Below are 21,103 nucleotides of genomic sequence, written 5' to 3' on the forward strand. Positions count from 1 at the left end.
TAGTCCTCAATCTATATTCAAATTTGTCACTTCTCCCAATATTGTGCATTACACTTATTCTGCTTCCCATCGCCCTCAGAATCCAGTTTAGAATCACACACATTTTGTGGTCATGCCTCTTTAAACTCTTTTAAACCAGGATAGTTCCTCAGCCTTTCTCTTTCGAGTGCCCTCGATTTGGGTTTATTTCATGCTTCCTCCTGAGATTTGGGTCATACATTTTTGACAGAAATATCGTAGAAGACATGTGTGTCCTTCTCAGTGCAAATTATTGGAAGGAACATGATCTTTACTTGAGCTATAATTGGCAATGTTAGCTTAATCACTGTGATTCACTTGTTCTTCGAGGTTATACCTCTGTAAAATTACCATTTCCCTTTGGTAATCGATAAGTAATTTATGGGAGACCCTGTAACTGTGTATTTACCCTGTTCCTTTAGTTTTACCATTCATTATTGATCTAACTCCATCAGTCTTGTTAGGTGGCATTCTACTAAAAGGAGAGGTCTTCCTTTCCCCCTCTTTATTTACTTATTTATATCAGCAGAGAGTCGTGGGTTACCATTTTATTCCATTAGTTATATTCTGTCACCATCATCATGTATTTTGATGCTCAAACTGCCTTGATTGGGCCAGTGGTATTTCCTTCCGGTTAGCTCCTGCGTCCTTTAACATGTTCTCATTGTTCTGATTCTCAGCATCCCTACGTCCTGATGCAACAAGATGTTCCAAGCCTACCTGGTACTTTCCTTGCCAGGACCCAGGCTCTTTGAAAAGCTGCCAAAAAACCCGTTTCTCCGCTTCCGGCCCTCAGGCGGAACCTTAGAGCCCCTCATCTGGGCGGGAGAACCGCGCAGCGGACCAGCCCTTTCCGGTTGCAGCCGGAAGTCCTCGGAGGGGGGGGGCAGTTCTGCGTCAGGTGACCCGAGTGTGCGTAGGAGGGATCGCCGGTCTAACCCGGCAGCCTGAGGGACGCAGTGGCGGGCGCCGGACAGACGGACAAGCTGGGTAGCCTCAGCGGCGTTAGCTGAACGGAGGCAGGTGAGTGTTGGGCTGAGGTGGTCGCTTAGGCGCTGTCGAGGGCGAGGGACGTGAGCAGGGCGTCTGCCTTAACCCGGCCCGCGGGCTGAGACACCTGGCCCGGCGGCCCAGAGCCCAACCCCGGCTCCGCCCGGGACCCTCCGCCGCAGGAGCGAGGTCCGGCTCGCCTGGCGGCCTTCTGTCCTGTGATTACAGTTTGGGGAAACTGAGGAGCCGAGAAGGGAGAAGGCTTCCCACGAGCTCTCCTTTCTGGGCAGGGGCTCACTCTTAACCCTCCTTCTGTCCCCGTCTCCAGACTGCCTCTCTCAGGTGGATGCGCTTTAAATGATTTTACCTCCAGTGGAGAGGCCGAGCCTGGGAATCGGGGTGAACCGAGCTAGACCTTCGCTTTCAGCCGATTGTGCGTTATGGGCCCGATCCATCACCTGTTGAGCCTGAGTTTCCTCATTTGTAAAAATGAGACAGTGTTCTTCAAAATACGGCCCTTACACTGTCTGTTTTGAAATGCCCCGGGAGTCATGCTTTACAATGTAGGACTCAAATGAGACAGACCTCTGATTTAGAAGCTGGGTCGGAACCTGGGAACGTTTTGGACGTAAACCTGCCGTATATCCTGATGCTGGAAGTCCACTGATTTTAAGTGCTTTCCTGCTGTGAGTACTAGATACCCGTTCTTTTCTTTGAGGCACCTGGAGCCGGTTCCGGATCTTTGAAAGTATTGGGATGTTTAGCCTAAAAAAGAGAACAGTGGAAGGAAACTGTCTTTAAAAACGGGGGAAAAAATGTTATGGTGAAGAGTGCTTCCACTTTTATCTTTGGGGTTGAAAGTGCCAGAACTAGGACCCAAATGGGTGGATTCTCTGAACTTAGAATGTGACCAGCAATGGAATGGATTCCCTCGAAAGGTAATGAATTCCCTATTGAAGGAGGTATATAGGTATTAAATGGAAGTCCTTTCCAACTTGAAGTGTCTGATTCTGAGTAACTATTTTCAATCTTTATGGTGCTGATTGACTTCTTTTTTCTGCCCTCTTTTCTTGACACTTCCACCAAGCCTACGTTTTCTAGAAGTAAGGCCAGTGGGTATGAATTAATGTAATCTGTTCCTGGTTGTCCTGTGCACCATCCTTTTCAAGGACTTTGGAATGGCCCATATGATAAGGGCTTCTTAAATGTTTGTTAAATAACTAAGGAGGTACCCCACCCCATTGGGTCATGGCTTATGTTCTTAGAATAACTTGGAAATGCTGCTGAAGACTTTGTGTTTGATCAGGAGAAGCCAGTGAACTCTTTGGATCACAGAATTGAGGAGCCTCAGTCAGAAGGGCCCCTCAGGGTTGTTCAGGCCAGCCTTTCCTCCCTGGGACGCAAATCCCTCTTTAATCCTCTCCCCAGCAATGTGTTGTATAGCTCTTGTGGCTAATGAGGGAATTTTTGCAATCTGTCAGTTAACTTTTCATCCAGCATTTAAAACCAGTTCTCTTAGGGACTTGACTTGCTAGTTCATCCTCCTACAGGTAATGCTTCTAGCATATCATTAGTTTTCTTTTCTTTCTTTCCTTTTTTTTTTTTTTTTTTAAGATTTTATTTGAGAGAGAGAGAGCGCTTGTGAGCAAGTATGAGTGAGGGGAGGGGCAGAGAGACAAGCAGACCTCCCACTGAGCCCCAGGGCTCATCCTAGGACCCTGAGATCCTGACCTGAGCCAAAATCAAGAGTTGGATGCTTACTGAATTAGCCACCCAGGTGCCCCTAGCTTAACTTTAGTTTTCTAATCAAACGTCGAAGTTCCTAAAACCAGATCACTTTTTCAAAACCTGTAAGAATGCTTACATTGTCTAATGGAGCAAAGATTCCATATTATGAATCAATTCTGCTCACATCCTACCCTCTCCCAAAAAATAGATTGGGTTTGAGCCAAGACTTCCTGCCTGTGTTTACCTTCCTGCTTTGTTTGTGTTTCCTAAGATTAAAAAAAAAAAAAAAAAGTTGTGAAATGCTTATTCAGATATTGTCCCGGTGCTAGGTAAAATTATTGTAATTTATTGATGTCTCTAATACTTCTTAATCTGAAATTTTCCTTTATAAAAGTACCTGAATCGGCATTTCCAAAGTGTATTCTTCAAGCCACTGATCTGAAGAAAAAAGTGTTCCATAGTAAAAATAAGTTTAGAAAATGCTGTATATCATTATCCTTTCTGGAACTTTTCAGTGTATAGTACCACATTAAATATACTGAGATGTTCTATAATAAACACATCTAACCTCGTTTAATCTAGGGTTGCCAAACTTTTTTTTAAGATTTTATTTATTGATTCATGAGAGACACAGGCAGAGGGAGAAGCAGGCTCCATGTAGGCAGCCCGACGCAGGACTCCATCCCACGACCCCAAGATCCATCCCGCGACCCCAGGATCCATCCTGTGACCCCAGGATCACACCCTGGGCTGAAGGCAGCGCTAAACCGCTGAACCACCCAGGCTGCCCTAGTGTTGCCAAACTTAATTGATATGAAGCACTTTTTTTTTTTTTTTTAACTGAAGCACACATTGGCAAATTCTTCTTCTTCTTCTTTTTTTAAATTAACTTGCTTAAATAATCTCTACACCCAGTGTGGGGCTTGAACTCATGACCCCGAGATCAAAAGTCACATGCTCTTCTGACTGAGCCAGCAAGGTGCCCCTTACATTGCCAAATTCTGACCCAGAGAGTCTGCAGTTTATGGCATGTGGGCCAAATCTGGCTCTGGTGCCTGTTTTTGCATGGCATGTGAGCCAGGGATGGACTTTACATTTTTAAATGGTGGGGAATAAATCCAAAAAAAGAATATTTTGTGATATCTGAAAATTACAAGAAAATTAAAAACTATAAATAAAATTTTATTGGAACACAGCCACACCCACTAATTTACATATCATCTTTGGCAGAAGAGTTGAGTACTTGCCCCAAAAACCATATGGTTCACAAAGTCTAAAGTATTTACTATATGATATTTTACAGAAAAAACTTACCAGGGATCCCTGGGTGGCGCAGCGGTTTGGCGCCTGCCTTTGACCCAGGGCGCGATCCTGGAGACCCAGGATCGAATCCCACGTCAGGCTCCTGGTGCATGGAGCCTGTTTCTCCCTCTGCCTGTGTCTCTGCCTCTCTCTCTCTCTCTGTGACTATCATAAATAAATAAAAATTAAAAAAAAAAAACAAAAAACTTACCAGCTGCTGACTTGCATCATGTACAATTTTTTAACATCTTTCATGTACATTTTTTTTTTTTTAGATTTTATTTATTTTTGTGTCCCCCAAAAGAAAAGCTAATATATGTTAGCAGTCACTCCTTATTCTCCCCTCTACCCATCAACTGGCGACCACCAAAATAGATTCATACGGTATGTGGCCTTTTGTGTTTGGCTTCTTTCATTAAGCATATGTTTTCACAAGGTTCGTCCATGTTGTGGCCTCTATCAGTACTTCATTACATTTTTGGGTGAATAATATTTCAATATACTGTTATACCACATTTTGTTTATCCATTCATCAGTTGATTGACATTTAGGTTGTTTCTGCCCTTTGTATGTTGTGATTAATGCTGCTGTGAACATTCATGTACACATTTTTGTTTGAAAATATTTTCTTTCTAGATGTGTCTGCTTAGGTGGAATTGTTGGATCATATGACAACTCAGTGTTTAACTTTTTGAGGAACTGCTGAACTGTTTTCTACAGCAGCTGCACCATTTTACGTTCCCATAAGGAATATGTGAGGGTTCCATTTTCTCCACATCCTCTTCAACACTTATTATTGTCCCTTTTGTTGTAATTATTATTATATCGACCCTAGTGGTTGCGAAGTGGCATCTAATTGTAGTTTTATTTTCGTTTCGCTAATGACTAATGATGTTGAACATCTTTTCATGTGCATATTGGCCATCTGTGTGTCTTTGGAGAAATGTCTATTCAAATCCTTTGTCCTTTTTGTAACTGAGTTCTTCATTATCATGCACAATTTTGTATGTAAATATTCAAAGAGTTTGCAGATTCCCTGTAACCCCTTGAAGTAACTCAGAGTGAGCTGAACTGCAAAATCGGAGGCAATGCTAGTAACTCCCTGGTCTGAATGGAGTTGGATTTGAACATGCTGAAGTGCAGAGTAATTGTCCCTTTGAAACTGCTGATCATTCAGAGCTTCTTCCAACCCCAACCGCTGCTGATCATGCAGAGCTGAGGTGGCCATAGTCATGTAAAGAGTACTACAGTATTATTTGAAATGTGGTAAGACCACTAGGAGTCCCATCTGAGAGCTATTCTGGTGGTTGTCTGGTCACAGGCGAGAAGTAGAGGAGTCAGTTGGGGTTTGGAACACTCGGACTTGTGATATTGAGCCAGCTGCTTGGAGTGGCAGAGCTACCAGTGCACTCATGCCTCTTTTGACCCCAGAGCATTTGGCTATAACTAGACCATCTTGAGCATGTATTTAAAAATTAAAACAGGCGAGCCTGGATGGCTCAGTTGGTTAAGCATCCAACTCTTGATTTCAGCTCAGGTCATAATCTCAGGTTGTGAGATCAAGTCCTACATCGGGCTCTGCAGTGGGTATGGAGCCTGCTTAAGAGTCTCTCTCCCTTGGGGTGCTCAGGTGACTCAGTGGGTTAAATATCTGCTTTCAGCTCAGGTCATAATCTCGGGGTTCTGGGATCCAGCCGCATCAGGCTCCCTATTCAGCGAGGAGTCTGCTCTGCCTCTCTCCCTCTGCCTCTCTCCCTCCTCCTTACTTGTGCTCTCTGCTCTCTCTCGTGTTCTCGCTCTCAAATAAATAATAAAATCTTAAAAAAAAAAAGATTGTTTCTTCCCCTCCCTCTCTTTAAAAAAAGTGTTTTTTTTTAAGATCTTATTTATTTATTCATGAGAGAGAGAGAGAGAGAGAGAGAGAGACACGGAGACACAGGCCGAGGGAGAAACAGGCAGTTTCTGCAAGGAGCCTGATGTGGGACTCCATCCCAGATCCCAGGATCGCACCCTGAGCTGATGGCAGACGCTCAACTGCTGAGTCATCCAGGAATCCCTAAAAAAAAAATTTTTTTTTTACAAAGAAAGCAGGTTCTTTAATTTTCAATGCTTTTAATGTTTTAAGTTACAGTAAACTAAACAAGTATTAATTTTACTTTTTTAATGGACTATACACGTATACCAATAAGAGTGTTTTTAATGTGATAATTTTTTTTTAAGATTTTACTTATTTATTCATAGAGATGCACAGAGAGAGAGAGAGGCAGAGACACAGGCAGAGGGAGAAGCAGGCTCCATGCAGGGAACCCGATATGGGACTCGATCTCAGGTCTCCAGAATCACACCCTGGGCTGCAGGAGGCGCTAAACCGCCGCGCCACTGGGGCTGCCCTAATGTGATAAATTTTTTAAAATTCACAACAGTTGCAATTTTTCCCATTGATCATTACCATTTTTTGTAGTTTCAGCTTGCATTTTTATTTTCTGTATTACTGTGCCAATTAAAGATTGTCTGCATTTTCCTCAAGCATTTTATTTGTTGGTAGAATTCACGCCCATAATTTTAAAATGTCGTCCAAAATACAAAATCTTTACATTCAACTAAGAGGAATCATTCAAGAAGACTAATGCACACTATTCCCCTTTAACTTTAGACTTAATACCATATTAAGAACATTTCTATCATTAGGGTCCTGAAATATTAGAAAATATATATTTCCTTTTCCAAAGATTAGAAGGACTGGGGGTTGAGGAGTGAGATATGATAATCCTCATAATTAGGAACCAAATAGAGGCATATTCCTGAGAGCCATTAATTTAATCATTTAATCATTTAACAAGTATTTTGATAAAGTATATAGAAATTAAGATGGGAGACATTACAGTATAAATAGCACAGATTTTTGTTACTGATTTAGAAATAAGGATTTAGCCAAATGCCAAACTTTAAAGATGCAGGGGAAAAGGTATATTTTTGGGGGAACAAATACTTCAAACAGGTGAGAGGAAATGTAATCTATGGTATGAACAGGGAGTTTAGCCTTAAAGAGCAGAGAGAGTTCATAGATGGCAATAAAGAGAGAAAAAAGGACAGATAGAGCCAAGTTGTCCAGTTTGGAATTAGGAAGATAAGGCAGTTCTCTCTCTCTCTCTCTCTTTTTTTTTTCCAGGGAAATACTAAGGTCATTAGTGAAAGTGAAGAGAAAGTAGGGGCTGTTTGTAACTGAAGGACTAAAAAGTTATGAAAGCCCTCATGAATTAATAAATTGGATTGACTCGGAAAATATGGAAAGATTGCTGGAAATTGCGAAGGGTCTTTTGAGGTCATAAATTCAAGGTAAAGTGATTTGCGCAAAATCTCCTCCTTCTTCCCTGTCTAGGCATACTCAGTTCTTTTAATATATCAGTAAATAGGAAGGTATTATTTTACTGGTTTACTTTTTTTATTTTTTTATTTTTTTTTAAGATTTTATTTATTTATTCATAGAGACACAGCTAGAGAGAGAGAGGCAGAGACACAGGCAGAGGGAGAAGCAGGCACCATGCAGGGAGCCTGATGTGGGGCTCCATCCCGGGTCTCCAGAATCACACCCTGGGCTGCAGGCGGCACCAAACCGCTGTGCCACCGGGGCTGCCCTGGTTTACATTTTTTAAAGTAAGTTTTTTGATGCAAGCTAACAGAGGGGAAGGAAATTATGGAGGTATGCATATGGATAAAAGGATGTACCATGAGATCTAAATAAGATAAAAAAGAAGTAAGGACTTGAAGAGTCTTTACATACAGTAGAAATGGGATAAAGTGAGCTAGCCATCCCAGGTATTTGAAGTCTTACCAAACTGAATAGTACTAAGAGGAAATTTGCTAGAATTTAGGAAGTGTGGTCAGATGATGAAACTATGGAAATACATGTTTTAATAGTTACTGACAAGTTTTAGAGCATGGCCACAGAAGTAGGTTGGTGAAGTTAAGTAGAAAACAAGATCTTAGGGGAAAGCAAGTGGCTGGATCAGATACCAGACAGGTTATCTGGAGATACTGAACATACTCTTAAAAATAACTGGAAATGTGAAGAGAAGTGTAGTTAGGCAGATGCTAAAACAGAAATTAAAGGACATGACCAGCTCAGTCAAAGGAAATATGTGCAATATTAGATTAGATTTGGTAATCAGCTTGGTATCAATACATTGATAATCTATTGATAATAAATCCTGTTTAACACTTCATTCTTAAAAAAAAAAAAACACTTCATTCTTTGAACTGATCTTTTAGTGTTTTTGTATCGTAAATTATGCAGTGTTGTATCAGGAGGTTGTAGAGCGGTATCTTTGCAGGTGTAAGGGGGGGGCAGTTCTGCTAACCATCATTAAATTTTTCTTTGTTCACTCATCAACCTAGGGTTGGAACTATGTTGCAAAGAAGTGAGAGCTCTTTTTTTTTTTTTTTTTTTTAAGATTTTGTTTATTCATGAGAGAGAGAGAGAGGCAGAGACAGGCAGAGGGAGAAGCAGGCTCCATGCAGGGAACTCGATGTGGGACTTGATCCCAGGTCTCCAGGGTCACATCCTGGGCTGAAGGCAACGCTAAACCACTGAGCCACCCAGGCTGCCCTGTGTCTCTGCTTCTTTCTCTCTCTGTGTCTGTCATGAATAAATAAATAAAAATTAAAAAAAATAAATTGGAGAGAGCCTTTATTACAGTTGCTTTATTTTCCTTCTTGTTCCTCCCCTACTGTGTATGTTTTTCATGGTTAGAACCATTCACTGCACATTGTTCTTTTTTTTTTTTTTTTTTAGATTTTCTTTATTTATTCATGAGAGACAAAGAAAGAGAGGCAGAGACACAGGCAGAGGGAGAAGCAGGCTCCATGCAGGGAGTCTGACGTGGCACTCGATCCCCGTTCTCCAGGGTCATGCCCTGGGCTGAAGGCAGCGCCAAACCGCTGAGCCACCCGGGCTGCCCTCACTGCACATAGTTCTATAGCTTGCTTTTTCCTGTTAGCATTTTTTCAAAAGATTAGTAATCTCTACACCCAGCATGGGGCTCTAACCCACAACCCCGAGATCAAGGGTCCCACACTCTGCCAGCTGAGCCAGCCAGAGGCCTGTCCTGTTAACCATTTTCATGTTAATATCTCTGCACTTTTGCCTGCCTTTTCTGTAAGCATTATTTCTGATACATCTACTTAACGATTTGTTTATTCAATAAGTTAGTCTTATTGTGTAGATGTATATAATAATTACTTAGCATGTTCTTAGTGAGTGGATGTCTGGTTTTCTAATACAGAAGACAGTTTTAAAAAAAAACTTTCATTATGATAAAATACATATAACAGAAGTTACTATTTTAACCTTTTTTTTAAATTTTTATTTATTTATGATAGTCACACACACAGAGAGAGAGAGAGAGGCAGAGACACAGGCAGAGGGAGAAGCAGGCTCCATGCACTGGGAGCCCGACGTGGGACTCGATCCCGGGTCTCCAGGATCGCACCCTGGCCAAAGACAGGCGCTAAACTGCCAGGGATCCCTTTTTAAGTGTACAGTTTAATGGCATTAAGTACATTTACACTGTTGTGCAACCATCACCACTATGTGTTTCCAAAGCTTTATCATTACCCTAAATTCTGTACCCATTAAACAATAACTTCCCATTCTCCCCTCATCCTAGTGCCTAGTAACCTCTAATTCACTTTCTATCTCTATGAATTTGTTGTAGATATTTTCTTTTTCTTTTTTTTAAGACAGTATTCACCCATTTTATTTTTCTTTATTTTTAAGTAGGCTCTATACTCAGTGTGGGATTTGAACTCCTGACTCTGAGATCAAGAGTCACTTACTCCATCAACCGAGCCAGCCCAATTTTTTCCAATTTTTTTATTGTAGTAAAATACACATAAAGTTTATCATCTTAACCATTTTTAAGTGTTTTCAGGGGTATTAAGTACTTTTATACTGTTGTGCAACTATCACTACCATCCATCTCCATAACTCCTCGTTTTGCAAAACTGAAACTCTATGCCATTAAACAGTAACTCACTGTTCCTTCCTCTCCTCTACCCCTGGCAACCACAATTCTACTTTCTATCTCCATAATTTTGACTACTCTAAATAACTCATATGAGTGTAATCCTACAGTATTTTTTATGACTGGTTTATTTCAGTTAGCATAGTGTCCTCGGGATCCTTGGGTGGCCCAGTGGTTTAACGCCTGCCTTCAGCCCAGTGCGTGACCCTGGAGACCTGGGATCGAGTTCCACACCGGGCTCCCTGCATGGAGCCTGCTTCTCCCTCTGCCTGTGTCTCTGCCCTTCTCTCTGTGTGTGTGTTCCCATGAATAAATAAATAAAATCTTAAAAAAAAAACCTCTTAGAAAGTTTTCTCCATAATTAGTTACATTTGTCATTCATTTTTTATACTGTACCTTCAGAATATTTTAGAGCTCTTTAGTTCAGGCTCAGGTAAAATCTGAATTAAAGAGATTTTATAGATTCTGTATTAATAAGGATTTATGACTACATGAAAACAAAAGCAAAACTCTTATTTTGAAAACTTTTCTGATAACAAAGGAAGAGCAGACAGTGATTCCATTCACAAGTGAGGACTCTGGCTTAGTGAGTGGCAGAGCTGAGATCAGACAAGGTCCTCTGGTTCCAGATTCTTCCTTTCAGTGTATTATACTAGAAATCCACAGTCCTTAACTGAGATCTGTCCAATCTGAGCATGTTTTCCTTAATACAATATTTTATGCAATTATATTTGTTTGAATTGAAATTGGCAGATCCCCATTGTTCATTGACATACATTTATCAAACATTTTACTTTGTGTCAGACACTGTTCTTGGGCTTTAGGAGGTGTCTGACTTAGAGTAAGCAATAGATAGTTTGATAATTTTTTTTTTAAGATTTTATTTATTTATATGAGAGAGAGAGACAGAAAGACAGAGATAGCAAGAGAGAGCACAAGTGGGGAAGAGAGGGAGAAGCAGGCGCTCTCCACTGAGGAGGGAGATAGTGTGGGACTCCATTCCAGGACCCTGGGTTGATGACCTGAGCCAAAGGCAACCAACTGAGCCACCCAGGAGCCCCAAGTATGATGAATAATTAACACTCTGTGTCAGTAATTTTCTCTAATAGAGGGGATACCAATTTGGGAAAACCCAAACCTTTTCTGGTTGCAGATCCCTGATCTTTTTTTAAAATTTTCTTTTTCATTTGTTTCAGAATTTTGAGCAGTACTTAAGAAAAAAATGACTCTAAAATGGTTTTGTGATATTCCCAGTTCTGAAAAACATCACTAAAAGGTATTTTATTCTTTTAGGGTACTGATTTCCACAATTTCAGTTGGCTAAATTGAATCATATCAAGTTGTAGAGTTGTAAATACTCCTGGCTATCTGATCTATCAACCCACACACGTTTATGAGGTGTTCTTTAGTTGCCTGTCCCTGTGCTGAGTAAGGCACCTGGAAGCTGGGCCCAAGGACAAAGACACACAAACAGATCACTGAGGTGCTATCTGTTAAGCACATTGACTTGGGAGTTGGGAAGCTTTGCCTCTGACTGGCTCTGGTACCTTGGTCAAATGACCTAACTACTCTAAGCCTTAATCTAACACCCCAGTGGATGCTAACAATGGCATAGTAGTATTTACTTCAAAGACAGGTTATAAAATTAAATGAAATAATTTATGTAAAAGGCACTGAGGGTTAGCTGACATTATTCATTTTTTTAGCTGACATTATTCATGATGATAATAAATATTAAAAATGACTCCTGATTTTTAAAATTTTGGGGGAAAATCTAATATTGCATGTATCAAACTAAGTGCGTCTCATTCTGGATTTTCTCATACACAGTTCTATTGTTTCACCTACTATGTCTTCAAAGAATGATCATCATTCAGAAAGGGATGTTGTGACTCATTCATTAAGCAGATTAACCAGGTACTTGCTGATTACATAGCTCTATAGGAAATTTAAAGAAGCAGTACACCTTCAGTCTACTTCGTGAGACCTGACAGTGAAGGGGAGATTAACATTTCTCAAGCACTTAACTCTGTTGGCACTGTGCTAGTACCTTATTGTTTTATCTCTTCAACTTATAACTTATTTCTTTAACTTACCTCTTATAAACTATCCTGTGAGGAAGGTAATAGTTCCTTTTACACATAGGAGTAAAACAAAGATACAGAGAGAAAACATCTGAAGTTACTAAGTGGCAGAGCTGAGATTTGAACCCAAAACCATCAAACTCCTTTGCTATGCTAGTTTTGTTTTTTGTTTTTTTGTTCTTTAAGGAACCCACATGCCCCTGCCATGCTAGTTTTTAAGGACAAAAGTCCACACAAAGTTAAAGAGCATTTTAAGATGGTGATATAAAGGATGATAAAAGGCAGTTCTTGGGTGACCCTTAAAAACTTGTGCCAGCGATCATCCAAATTTTGGCTTCACCTTTTCTTATGAAACCTGGCAGTCTTTAAGGAAAAGCATTGAAGGGAAACCTGGGTGGCTTAGTTGGTTAAGCATCTGCTTCAGCTCAGGTCATGATCCCAGAGTCCTGGGATTGAGCCCATTTCAGGCTCCCTGCTCATCAGGGAGTTGCTGCTCCCTTTGCCCCTCCCCCGGCTCATTTTCTCTCACTCTCTCTCAAATAAATAAAAAAAAATAATTTTAAAGGAAAAGCTTTGAAATGTAAGCCAAAACAAAGAAAAACCCTTTTGATTCAGAAGTACCGGAAGAAAACATGAAAAAGTAGGAGCATCTGATCCCAGAGTCCCCACTCATATATGAAGGGCACAAGGACTTTAAGGCCTTTCTTCCTGCCTCAGTCCCAGCTCTTGCTGCCTTAACATGACCATATGTGTCCTGGGCTCCAGCCATGTTGAACCCAGCAAACACAGTAAATTGTCCATTTGTCCTATGTTCTGTGTTTCCCCAGCATGCCCTACAGTCATGTACTCTGTACATACTTCCATCAGCACTCAGCATGCTAGGCTACCTTTTTGTTTTACTTGTTTATGTCCCCCTTTAGTTGGAAACCCTTTATCTCTGTATCTTGAATGCTTTGCAAATAAGATCTTTAATAAAATCTTTAAAGATGGGGTGCCTGGGCGGCTCAATTGGTTAAGCATCTGTCTGCCTTTGGCTCAGGTCATGATCTAAGTGTCCTGGGATCAAGCCCCTCATTGGGCTCCCTGCTCAGCGGGTAGCCTGCTTCTCCCTCTCCCTTTGCTCCTCTCTGCAGCTTGTGCCAAATAACTAACTTTTAAAAAATAATAAATCGGGACTCCTGGGTAGCTCAGTGATTGACTGTCTGCCTTCGGCTTAGGTCATGATCCTAGGGTCCTGGGATTGAGTCTCACATTGGGCTCCCCGCAGGGAGCCTGCTTCTTCCCTGTCTCTGTCTTCTGCTTCCCTCTCTGTGTCTCTCATGAATAAATAAATAAAACCTTAAAAAAAAAAATCTTTGAAGGTAAAGGAGTGGTTGAGTGGTTGGTTGAACAGAGAGGTTTAAAGGGCACCATAGAAAAGGACCAATGCCACCCCAAAGGAAAAAGGCTAGTCTTCTCAGCTTCCTCTGTCCTTTTGGACTTGGAAGGCCATTCATGCCCATGGTCCTATATTTGAGGGCCAGGCCTCTGTGAGCTAGCCTAGGGACCTACCTAAACAACATTTAGACTCTAAAATTTTAGAGCCTGATTTCTTTCTTTTTTTTTTTTTTAAAGATTTTATTTATTCATGAGAGATATGGCGGGGGGGGGGGGGGGCGGGGGCAGAGACACAGGCAGAGGGAGATGCAGGCTCCATGCAGGGAGCCTGATGTGGGACTCGATCCCGGGTCTCTAGGATCACGCCCTGGACTGAAGGCAGCGCTAAACTGCTGAGCCACCCGGGCTACCCTAGAGGCTGATTTCTATTGTTCCAAGTTCCAATCAACTTACTTAGATTTCTTCCCACTCCAACCTTCTGTGAGTGTGATGTAGATATTTCCAGAATGCAGCTCTCATCTCTACCTACATGTGGTCCAGCAGCAGCCTAATGAGCAGCACAGATAGGCTCAGGCAAGCTATAGTTCCTGTCAGAAAGCTTTTGTATGAACAAAGAGGTCCCCACAGGAACAAGAACTCTGCTGGATATCCTCTTCGATTGTGCCAGTTACTTATCACCCAAATTTGCAATCTTCATAACTAGGATTAACATTCTTAGGTGCCTCAGCATACCCTGGTCCAGGGATTCTTAGAGTGTAAAGGGCAGAGAAGGCAGATTTTGAATACCTGCAATTCTCTAGAACCTGAAAACTAAACACAAGAATGCTACGAAGAGATTTCTTCATGAGGTCAAGTTCCCCAGTATTTCCTGAAGGGATATGCAACTTTTATGTTCTCTCCCTTGCTCAGTTCCTGTGAGGTAGACCAGGCCAGCCCTGGGAAGGTAATAGGAGTGGGGATGCTGGGTCAGTTAATTTCAGCTTCCAGGCTCTGTATTCCTAAGGGATCATTAGATATTACAAATCTGCTTTAGTCCCAGCACCACATCTGCCACCCTGGACATGTCAAATTTAGGAATGTTTTTTGAAACTAGATATGAATTTGTTTATTTTAATGGTCAGCTCTGTCTTAGATGGACCAAGTGCTAGCTGGTTTGAGATCTCAGCAGACTTGTCCTCCATCCCCCAAGTTTATCTGACCTCTTCATAGTTTCTGTGTACTGTAGCTGGGGGTTGTGTATTTTAAAAGACAGACCGTGAGGTCACTGTCCCTCCCAAACTCTGTGCTGTGTCATATTGCTTTGTGCTTTTGGTAGAGTCCTTCCCTATTTGAGAGCTTGGTTTCCAAAACTTCATCAAAGAATCACCTGGAGTGGAAGGTAGGGACACTTATTTGAAAATACAGATTCTTGGACACTATCCAGATTGAAATTCTATTTAAATCACTGAGAGGGGGGTGTCTAGGAACCAGATTTATGGGAGGGTGCCTTGTTTAGGAAAAACAGGAGAGTTTGATGGAACCCCTTGTTAAGAATTCTTATCATTATTCATGTTTCTTTCTTAGCTCCTGTTCTAGATTCCAGAGTCTCAACTTGGCCATTACTCTTCTTTGACTTCCCTCTGTACACAGCTGGTAGCCCCAAGCCTTAAATGTAGTCGGTACTAGAGATCTGTTGATTGAATGCATAAATGCATGCTTCATACACACTTCAATGAACAGAAATTGTAGTTACAGCATTGCATAATAAACTTGAGGGAAAACAAAGTCCAGGTATTTAATTTTGTAAAGCTACATGTTAAAGGGTAACATGTAAGAGTAAAAAGAGTGCCAGTGTTGTGTTGAAAAGTCTGAATTTGGCACTGGATGATGGCCTGGCCTTGGACAAGTCCTCTGACCTCCTTAGCCTGATGTCCTCTTCTGTAAAATGGAGTAAGGATCAGAGTGGTAATAGATGTGAATGTGCTTGAAAGGCACAAAGTAATCAGGAGTGAAGAATGGTCAGAGTAGGGATAGGGGCACAGAACCAACCACAACAAGGTTGCTGTGTGGTTAGGTTGAAGTTCATAGTCCCTGACAGGACCAGGAGAAAGTTTTAGTAGGATGACAGCTCAGGCATGCTCTGAGTCTCCTTCCCTTTTATTCTCTCCACTTCCCGAGCCAACCAGGGCCCTCTGTCCTCTGAGCCTCTTTCCCACTCCTGCTGGGCCTAGGAGGCTGTGACCACATTCTCTTGTTTGCAGGTGTTCAGTATACAGTCCCCAGGGAAGGTTGCTCATCTCTGCCATACTGCCTTGGGGTGGTGAGGTTCCTGTGCATGAGGGTAGGGAGGAGGTGAGAGGAGAAGCCTCCAAAAATAAGTGTGTGGCCCTGTGGCCCAGGATGTGTTGCAAAGAAGGGTTTGTGAGCAACTGGTCTGGAAGTTGACCAAACCAGTCACACGTGCATGCACCCACTCACTCAGCAAATATTTCTGTGCCTACTAGGAGGAAGCTTTAGAGCCTGAGTAGGTACCACGTGGTCAGTCTACTAAGAATTAGAACAAGAGTTATGCAGTTTGCTTAGAGTTGGGATGTGCAGGCCTGTCCCAGTGCCTAAACTGCTGCAACCCTGCTACTGTCTGCAAACTGAGCTGTCCTGTTACTGTCCCTTGACCATTCCCATCCCAGCACCTGCCTTGATGATGACCCTCCCCTTAAGCCTTGTATCCCTTAGGAGTATGAGCCATGCAGAGCCTTGTTGGGTCCAAAGAGTAGAGAGGGTAATGAGCCAGGGTAAGGGGTGTCTATGTACATCTCCCCAGTAGCAGCAGCCCCTTCCTACCTTGGACCCTCCGGGTCACTGTATTATCTCAAAGGACCACCTTTGCAGCCCTGAGGCATGACACCCTCACTTTTCAGATGAAAAAAGGGATTGTAGCCATCAAGTTATCAGAATGGTGGAGTCAGGACTTGAACTCAGAGCTTTTCAGGATTGGGGAAAACTGGAACATTGGGGAATTTTTTTTTTTTTAAGGATTATATTTACTTATTTGAGAGACAAAATGAATGAGAGAGCACATGAACGGGGCAGAGGGAGAGGGAGAAGCAGATTCCCCTGCTGAGCAGGGAGCCCAACATGGCATTCAATCCTGGGATCATGACCTGAGCTGAAGACAGACTCTTGACCAACTGAGCCACTCAGGCACCCCAGAAGTTTTTTTTTTTAATGCACTCTTGCCATTTTTTCTAATTTCAAAATTAATACATGTAAAAATGTTAGTTTTGTAAATGGGGAGGACTTAGAAAATATGTTACTACTTCTAAGCCCCCAACAATACAGGTAGTCACTCTTAACAGTTTGGTATGTTTTTCCACATTTTAAAAAACATTTTCTACTATTTATATTTCATTATTGTAGTAATTATAATATTATACATGCATTTTACAATTTCTTTTTTTAAGCGTTATTTTAAAAGTAATACCTGCTTGTCATAAAATTTGAAAATAGGATAAGAATATAAAATTCAAAGTTCCCCAGCCTCTAATTCTAGAAATAATTATTGATAGTTTAGTGTGTGCCTTCTAGACATTTTCTTTGCCTTTGTGTGTGTGTGTGTGTATTCTTTTATATATTTTGTTTTTACCCAAATGCAGGCACATACTCTTTTGCAACCTAACCTTTTTTAAAAATTACTTTTATTATGGAAATTTACAAGCACACACAAAAATAAGCTAATGAAATAAACCCCCATTCATCATCCAGCTCCAGCAGCCATCACCTTCCCTGTTTTGTCTTTTCTCTCCATTTTCACCCCCACCCCCCAGAAGTATTTTAAAGCAAATCCCAAACATCATTCCTTCATAAATATTTAAGTCTATATTTCTAGGGGCACCTGGGTGGCTCAGTCAGTTAAGTGTCTGCCTTCAGTCAGGTCATGATCCCAGGACCTACATCAAGCCGTATACCGGGCTCCCTGCTCAGTGGGGGGTCTGATTCTACTCCCTGTGCCTCTTCCCTCTGCTCATGTGTGGCCTTTCTCTCTCTTTCAAATAAATAAAGTCTTTTTTAAAAGGTATGTATTTCAAAAAAAAAAAAAAAAAAAAAGGTATGTATTTCTAGCAGTTGAGTATTTTTTAAATTATGCAATGCCATAATCATAATAAAATTAACAGTAATTCCTTAATGTCAACTAATACCCAGGCTAAATCTAATTTTTGACAGTCATCTCACAAATGTCTTTTTATAGGTCGTTTGTTTGAACCTGGTTCCAGTGAGATCCACACACTTCCAGTGGTTGGTATGTCTCAAGTCTCAATTTAGAACTCCACGTTCTATATTATGCTATTTATTTTTTGGAGAACTTGGATTATTTGTCGTAAAAGGTCCCACATTCTGGATTTGCTGATTGCCTCCTGGAGTCGTTAAACATGTGCTTCTGTGCCCCATATTTTCTGTAAATAGGTAATTTATTTTGGAGACATGATTAGAGTTTATGTTTTAAGAGTGCTTCATTGTTAGTGATATGTACTTCCTATTGCATCACATCAGGAGACTATCATTAAGATTGATCAGTGAACCCAACTTTATGATTGTCTTTCCACTTCTCTACACACAGTCCTTAATTTTAAAAGATAAACATATTTTAAAGAAGCTCACACAGGTCAGGTACTTGGGCCAGAATGACATGTGAAGGCCATAACATGGCCCCAAGAAGCAGACTCCGTCCTAAGGAGAAGAGAACAGTTGTATGTGGAGAGAAGGAAGCACTGGGTCAGGGAGAGAAGGTCTTGGAACTGAGGCCAGTGAGGCACTGGTGCTGCCAGCAGCCAGCTGCCCTTCTGGGACATTATGTAAAATGATGTAACTGAGTGAAAAAGTGGCAGTGAGCCGGTCTCCTCTCCCTGCTCAAGTCACTGAGCTACTGTTGTGGTGAGAGATGCTTGTGAGTCCAGAGTTCTAAGTTGGTGGTGTGTTGAAAGGCTTCTTAGTCTGAGAAGACTGGCTTTTTGGTCCTTACATCTTCAAACTTTGGAAGCTGGAATCAGAGCAGTCTTGGTGCTCCAGTGGTGAGTCTCACACTTGTGGTAGGGCCACCTTCCTTGGAAAGAATGGATGAGAATACTTGGAGCAGCACAGTCTCAGAGCTGGATCAGGACAACTAAAAGACCATGTAGTTCAGTGCTTCAGTTTACAGATGAGAAAACTGTGGCCCACAGAGGAGAAGGGAGATTCCCAAAACACCTGGCAAGCTGGAGGCTCAACTGAAGCCAACATCCAAGCTGCTAGTTCTCTGGCTATGATAATCAGCCAGCATCTCCTAGGAATTTCTAAGATGGTGAGGGTGGCCAAAGCAAGCTCTTGACAGATTCTTTTTTTTTTTTTTTAAGATTTTATTTATTTATTCATGACAGACACACAGAGAGAGGGGGGGGGGGGGCAGAGACACAGGCAGAGGAAGAAGCAGGCTCCACGCAGGAAGCCCGACATGGGACTCGATCCCGGGTCTCCAGGATCAGGTCCTGAGCCAAAGGCAGCATTAAACTGCTGCACCACCCAGGCTGCCCTCTTGACAGATTCTTAATCTGTACCCAGAATTTCTGGGTACCTTCCTGTTAGTCTTCCCTTCCTTCTTGTTCAGCTCCTGGCAGGTTCTTTGATTTGGAGGCAATATCTCCCAGCATTTGGTAGCCAGCTTGATCTGTGGTGGTATAGTGATTTGAATACAGACTGGGTGTCAGAGTTCCATTCTCAGCTCCACAGTAGTCAGTTAAAGGACAGGTCTTGGGCTGCAGTTTTCTAAAGAGATTGGATCAGTTCAAGTTTGCCCAAAGCATTATAAATGTGCCAAATGATTTCAGTGTGAGGATAAACAGCTTTTCTGTCATTATATTTGTATTTATCTTTCACTTATGGTAACTAATACTGGTTTTCTGTGTACAGCAGTGCTATAAACCTCCTCTTTAAATGTATTGAGGTCAAAAAGTTAATAGATTTAGACCAAATAAGGTAGATGGTATTCTAACCTGGTAGGAGGGGGAATGTAGAAGATTGCGGTATGGAAGACATTGAGCTGAGTGACTTGTCTGGTTCTTAGCTTCCTAGCCTTTCATAGTTACACTTATATTCTGACATATACCAGTCACAACCTTCTGGTCTAAGATTCACTCACCAATATAAAGGCAGTCCAAAGTTAGAGAACGGCTTGTGAACATTTAATTTTATTGAGCACATATTACCTGGATTGGTTATCCTGGGAGAATGTAAAGACATGTGAGAAAGGGTCTCAGTTCCTTTGGAGAGCCATCTGGTTGGAGCTTGCTCTGTATTTGTGCATTGTGTTTGTGTGTTATATTTTAGGCTGTGTTCATGAAAGTTTTTCAGTCATTGCTCTCTGAGTAGTGCCTCATGAGTGTCATCCTCTGCAAAGTCTGTTTGAGAGTTCAATCATAATCTGAACTTCTGGAGCTGAGAGAAGATGGGGATACTGCCATGGAAGCCGGGGAGAGTGGGCTGGAGAAACAGGCAATCAAGGGCTCTCTGCCTTTCAGGATTTTTCTGGGGAGAATCTTCAGTCAGAGTTTGCTGACAGCCAAGGATGGCGAGCAAGGGGCCCTCGGCCTCTGCATCCCCTGAGAACTCCAGTGCAGGAGGGCCCAGCGGTAGCAGCAATGGTGCTGGTGAGAGTGGAGGGCAGGACAGCACCTTCGAGTGCAACATCTGCCTGGACACAGCCAAGGACGCCGTCATCAGCCTGTGTGGCCACCTCTTCTGGTCAGTATTCCTGCCACCACCCCAGAAGACACAGCCAGGTTTAGAAAGCCTGTGTCCTAGGCAGCTTTGGAACACTGAGTTTCCTACCCACTTTAGGCCTCCTGATACAATCAGGCCCAAGAGCCAGGAGACCTGGGTTCTTATCCCAGTTCTGTTGCTGATGAGCTGAGTGACCTTGGGCAAATCCTGTCCTCACTCTGGACTCTGTACCCCCGCGTCTAATGTGAAAATATTCACCACTTAGTGAGCGATTACTATTTGCCACTTGCTGTGCTGAACAAAGAGGCACTATGTACAGTGGATATACTGTGGTACGCTGTATGGCAAGGACAGCAGAGCCAGACTTCCTTGTTCTGAATCCTGAATCTGCTACTTCCCTACTGGATGACCTTGGGCAAGGTGCTTATACACGCTCTGTCTCATTTTACAGGGTTGTTTGTGAGCAGTCAAATGACTCAAAATACATAAAAAGCTTAGAGGAGAACATAGCACACACTGAATACTATGTGTTAGCGATGATCCTGATAATTGTTTCTATATTTTATGTGTATCAAAATGAAGTGGCAGCGTTAGTTTCATTCAGTCCTCCATCATTATTGAATAGTCCCTCCTGGTTCTGAGGTTCTGGGTAAATGTTGAGATTTTATTCCTCTCCCTTGATTTTGAGCTGGGCCTTGAAGGGTAAATTGAGGTAAGTGGAGGGGTAAGAATGACAGATAAGGCAAAGAGTATGTGCCCCCCAAGGCAGGCATTCTCTACGGATAGACCTGTGCACTCTTGGATATGAGATTTTGAGACCCCAGCACTGCTGTGTACTTCACAGAACGCCCT

General features: G+C 42.0%; 1 protein-coding gene across 4 annotated transcripts in view; it reads left to right on the forward strand.

Annotated features, from left to right (window-relative positions):
- The first annotated feature begins 863 nt into the window (after positions 1–863).
- Positions 864–21,103, forward strand: part of RNF185 (ring finger protein 185) — a 34,276-nt gene continuing 14,036 nt past the window's right edge. Inside the window, exons 1-5 of one of the 4 annotated variants that reach the window (XM_072723232.1) lie at positions 891–1,041; positions 7,208–7,374; positions 11,258–11,337; positions 17,748–17,798; positions 20,050–20,272. In XM_072723232.1, coding sequence (XP_072579333.1) covers positions 20,097–20,272 — 176 coding nt within the window. In that variant the 5' untranslated portion in view covers positions 891–1,041; positions 7,208–7,374; positions 11,258–11,337; positions 17,748–17,798; positions 20,050–20,096. Of the gene's footprint in view, positions 1,042–7,207; positions 7,375–11,257; positions 11,338–17,747; positions 17,799–20,049; positions 20,273–21,103 lie in introns of all 4 variants that reach the window. The other 3 variants (XM_025985917.2, XM_025985916.2, XM_025985918.2) reach the window with 3 other exon arrangements.

This window comes from Vulpes vulpes, chromosome 10 (assembly GCF_048418805.1).
Source record: "Vulpes vulpes isolate BD-2025 chromosome 10, VulVul3, whole genome shotgun sequence".
In the NCBI taxonomy this organism is placed as follows: Eukaryota; Metazoa; Chordata; class Mammalia; order Carnivora; family Canidae; genus Vulpes; species Vulpes vulpes.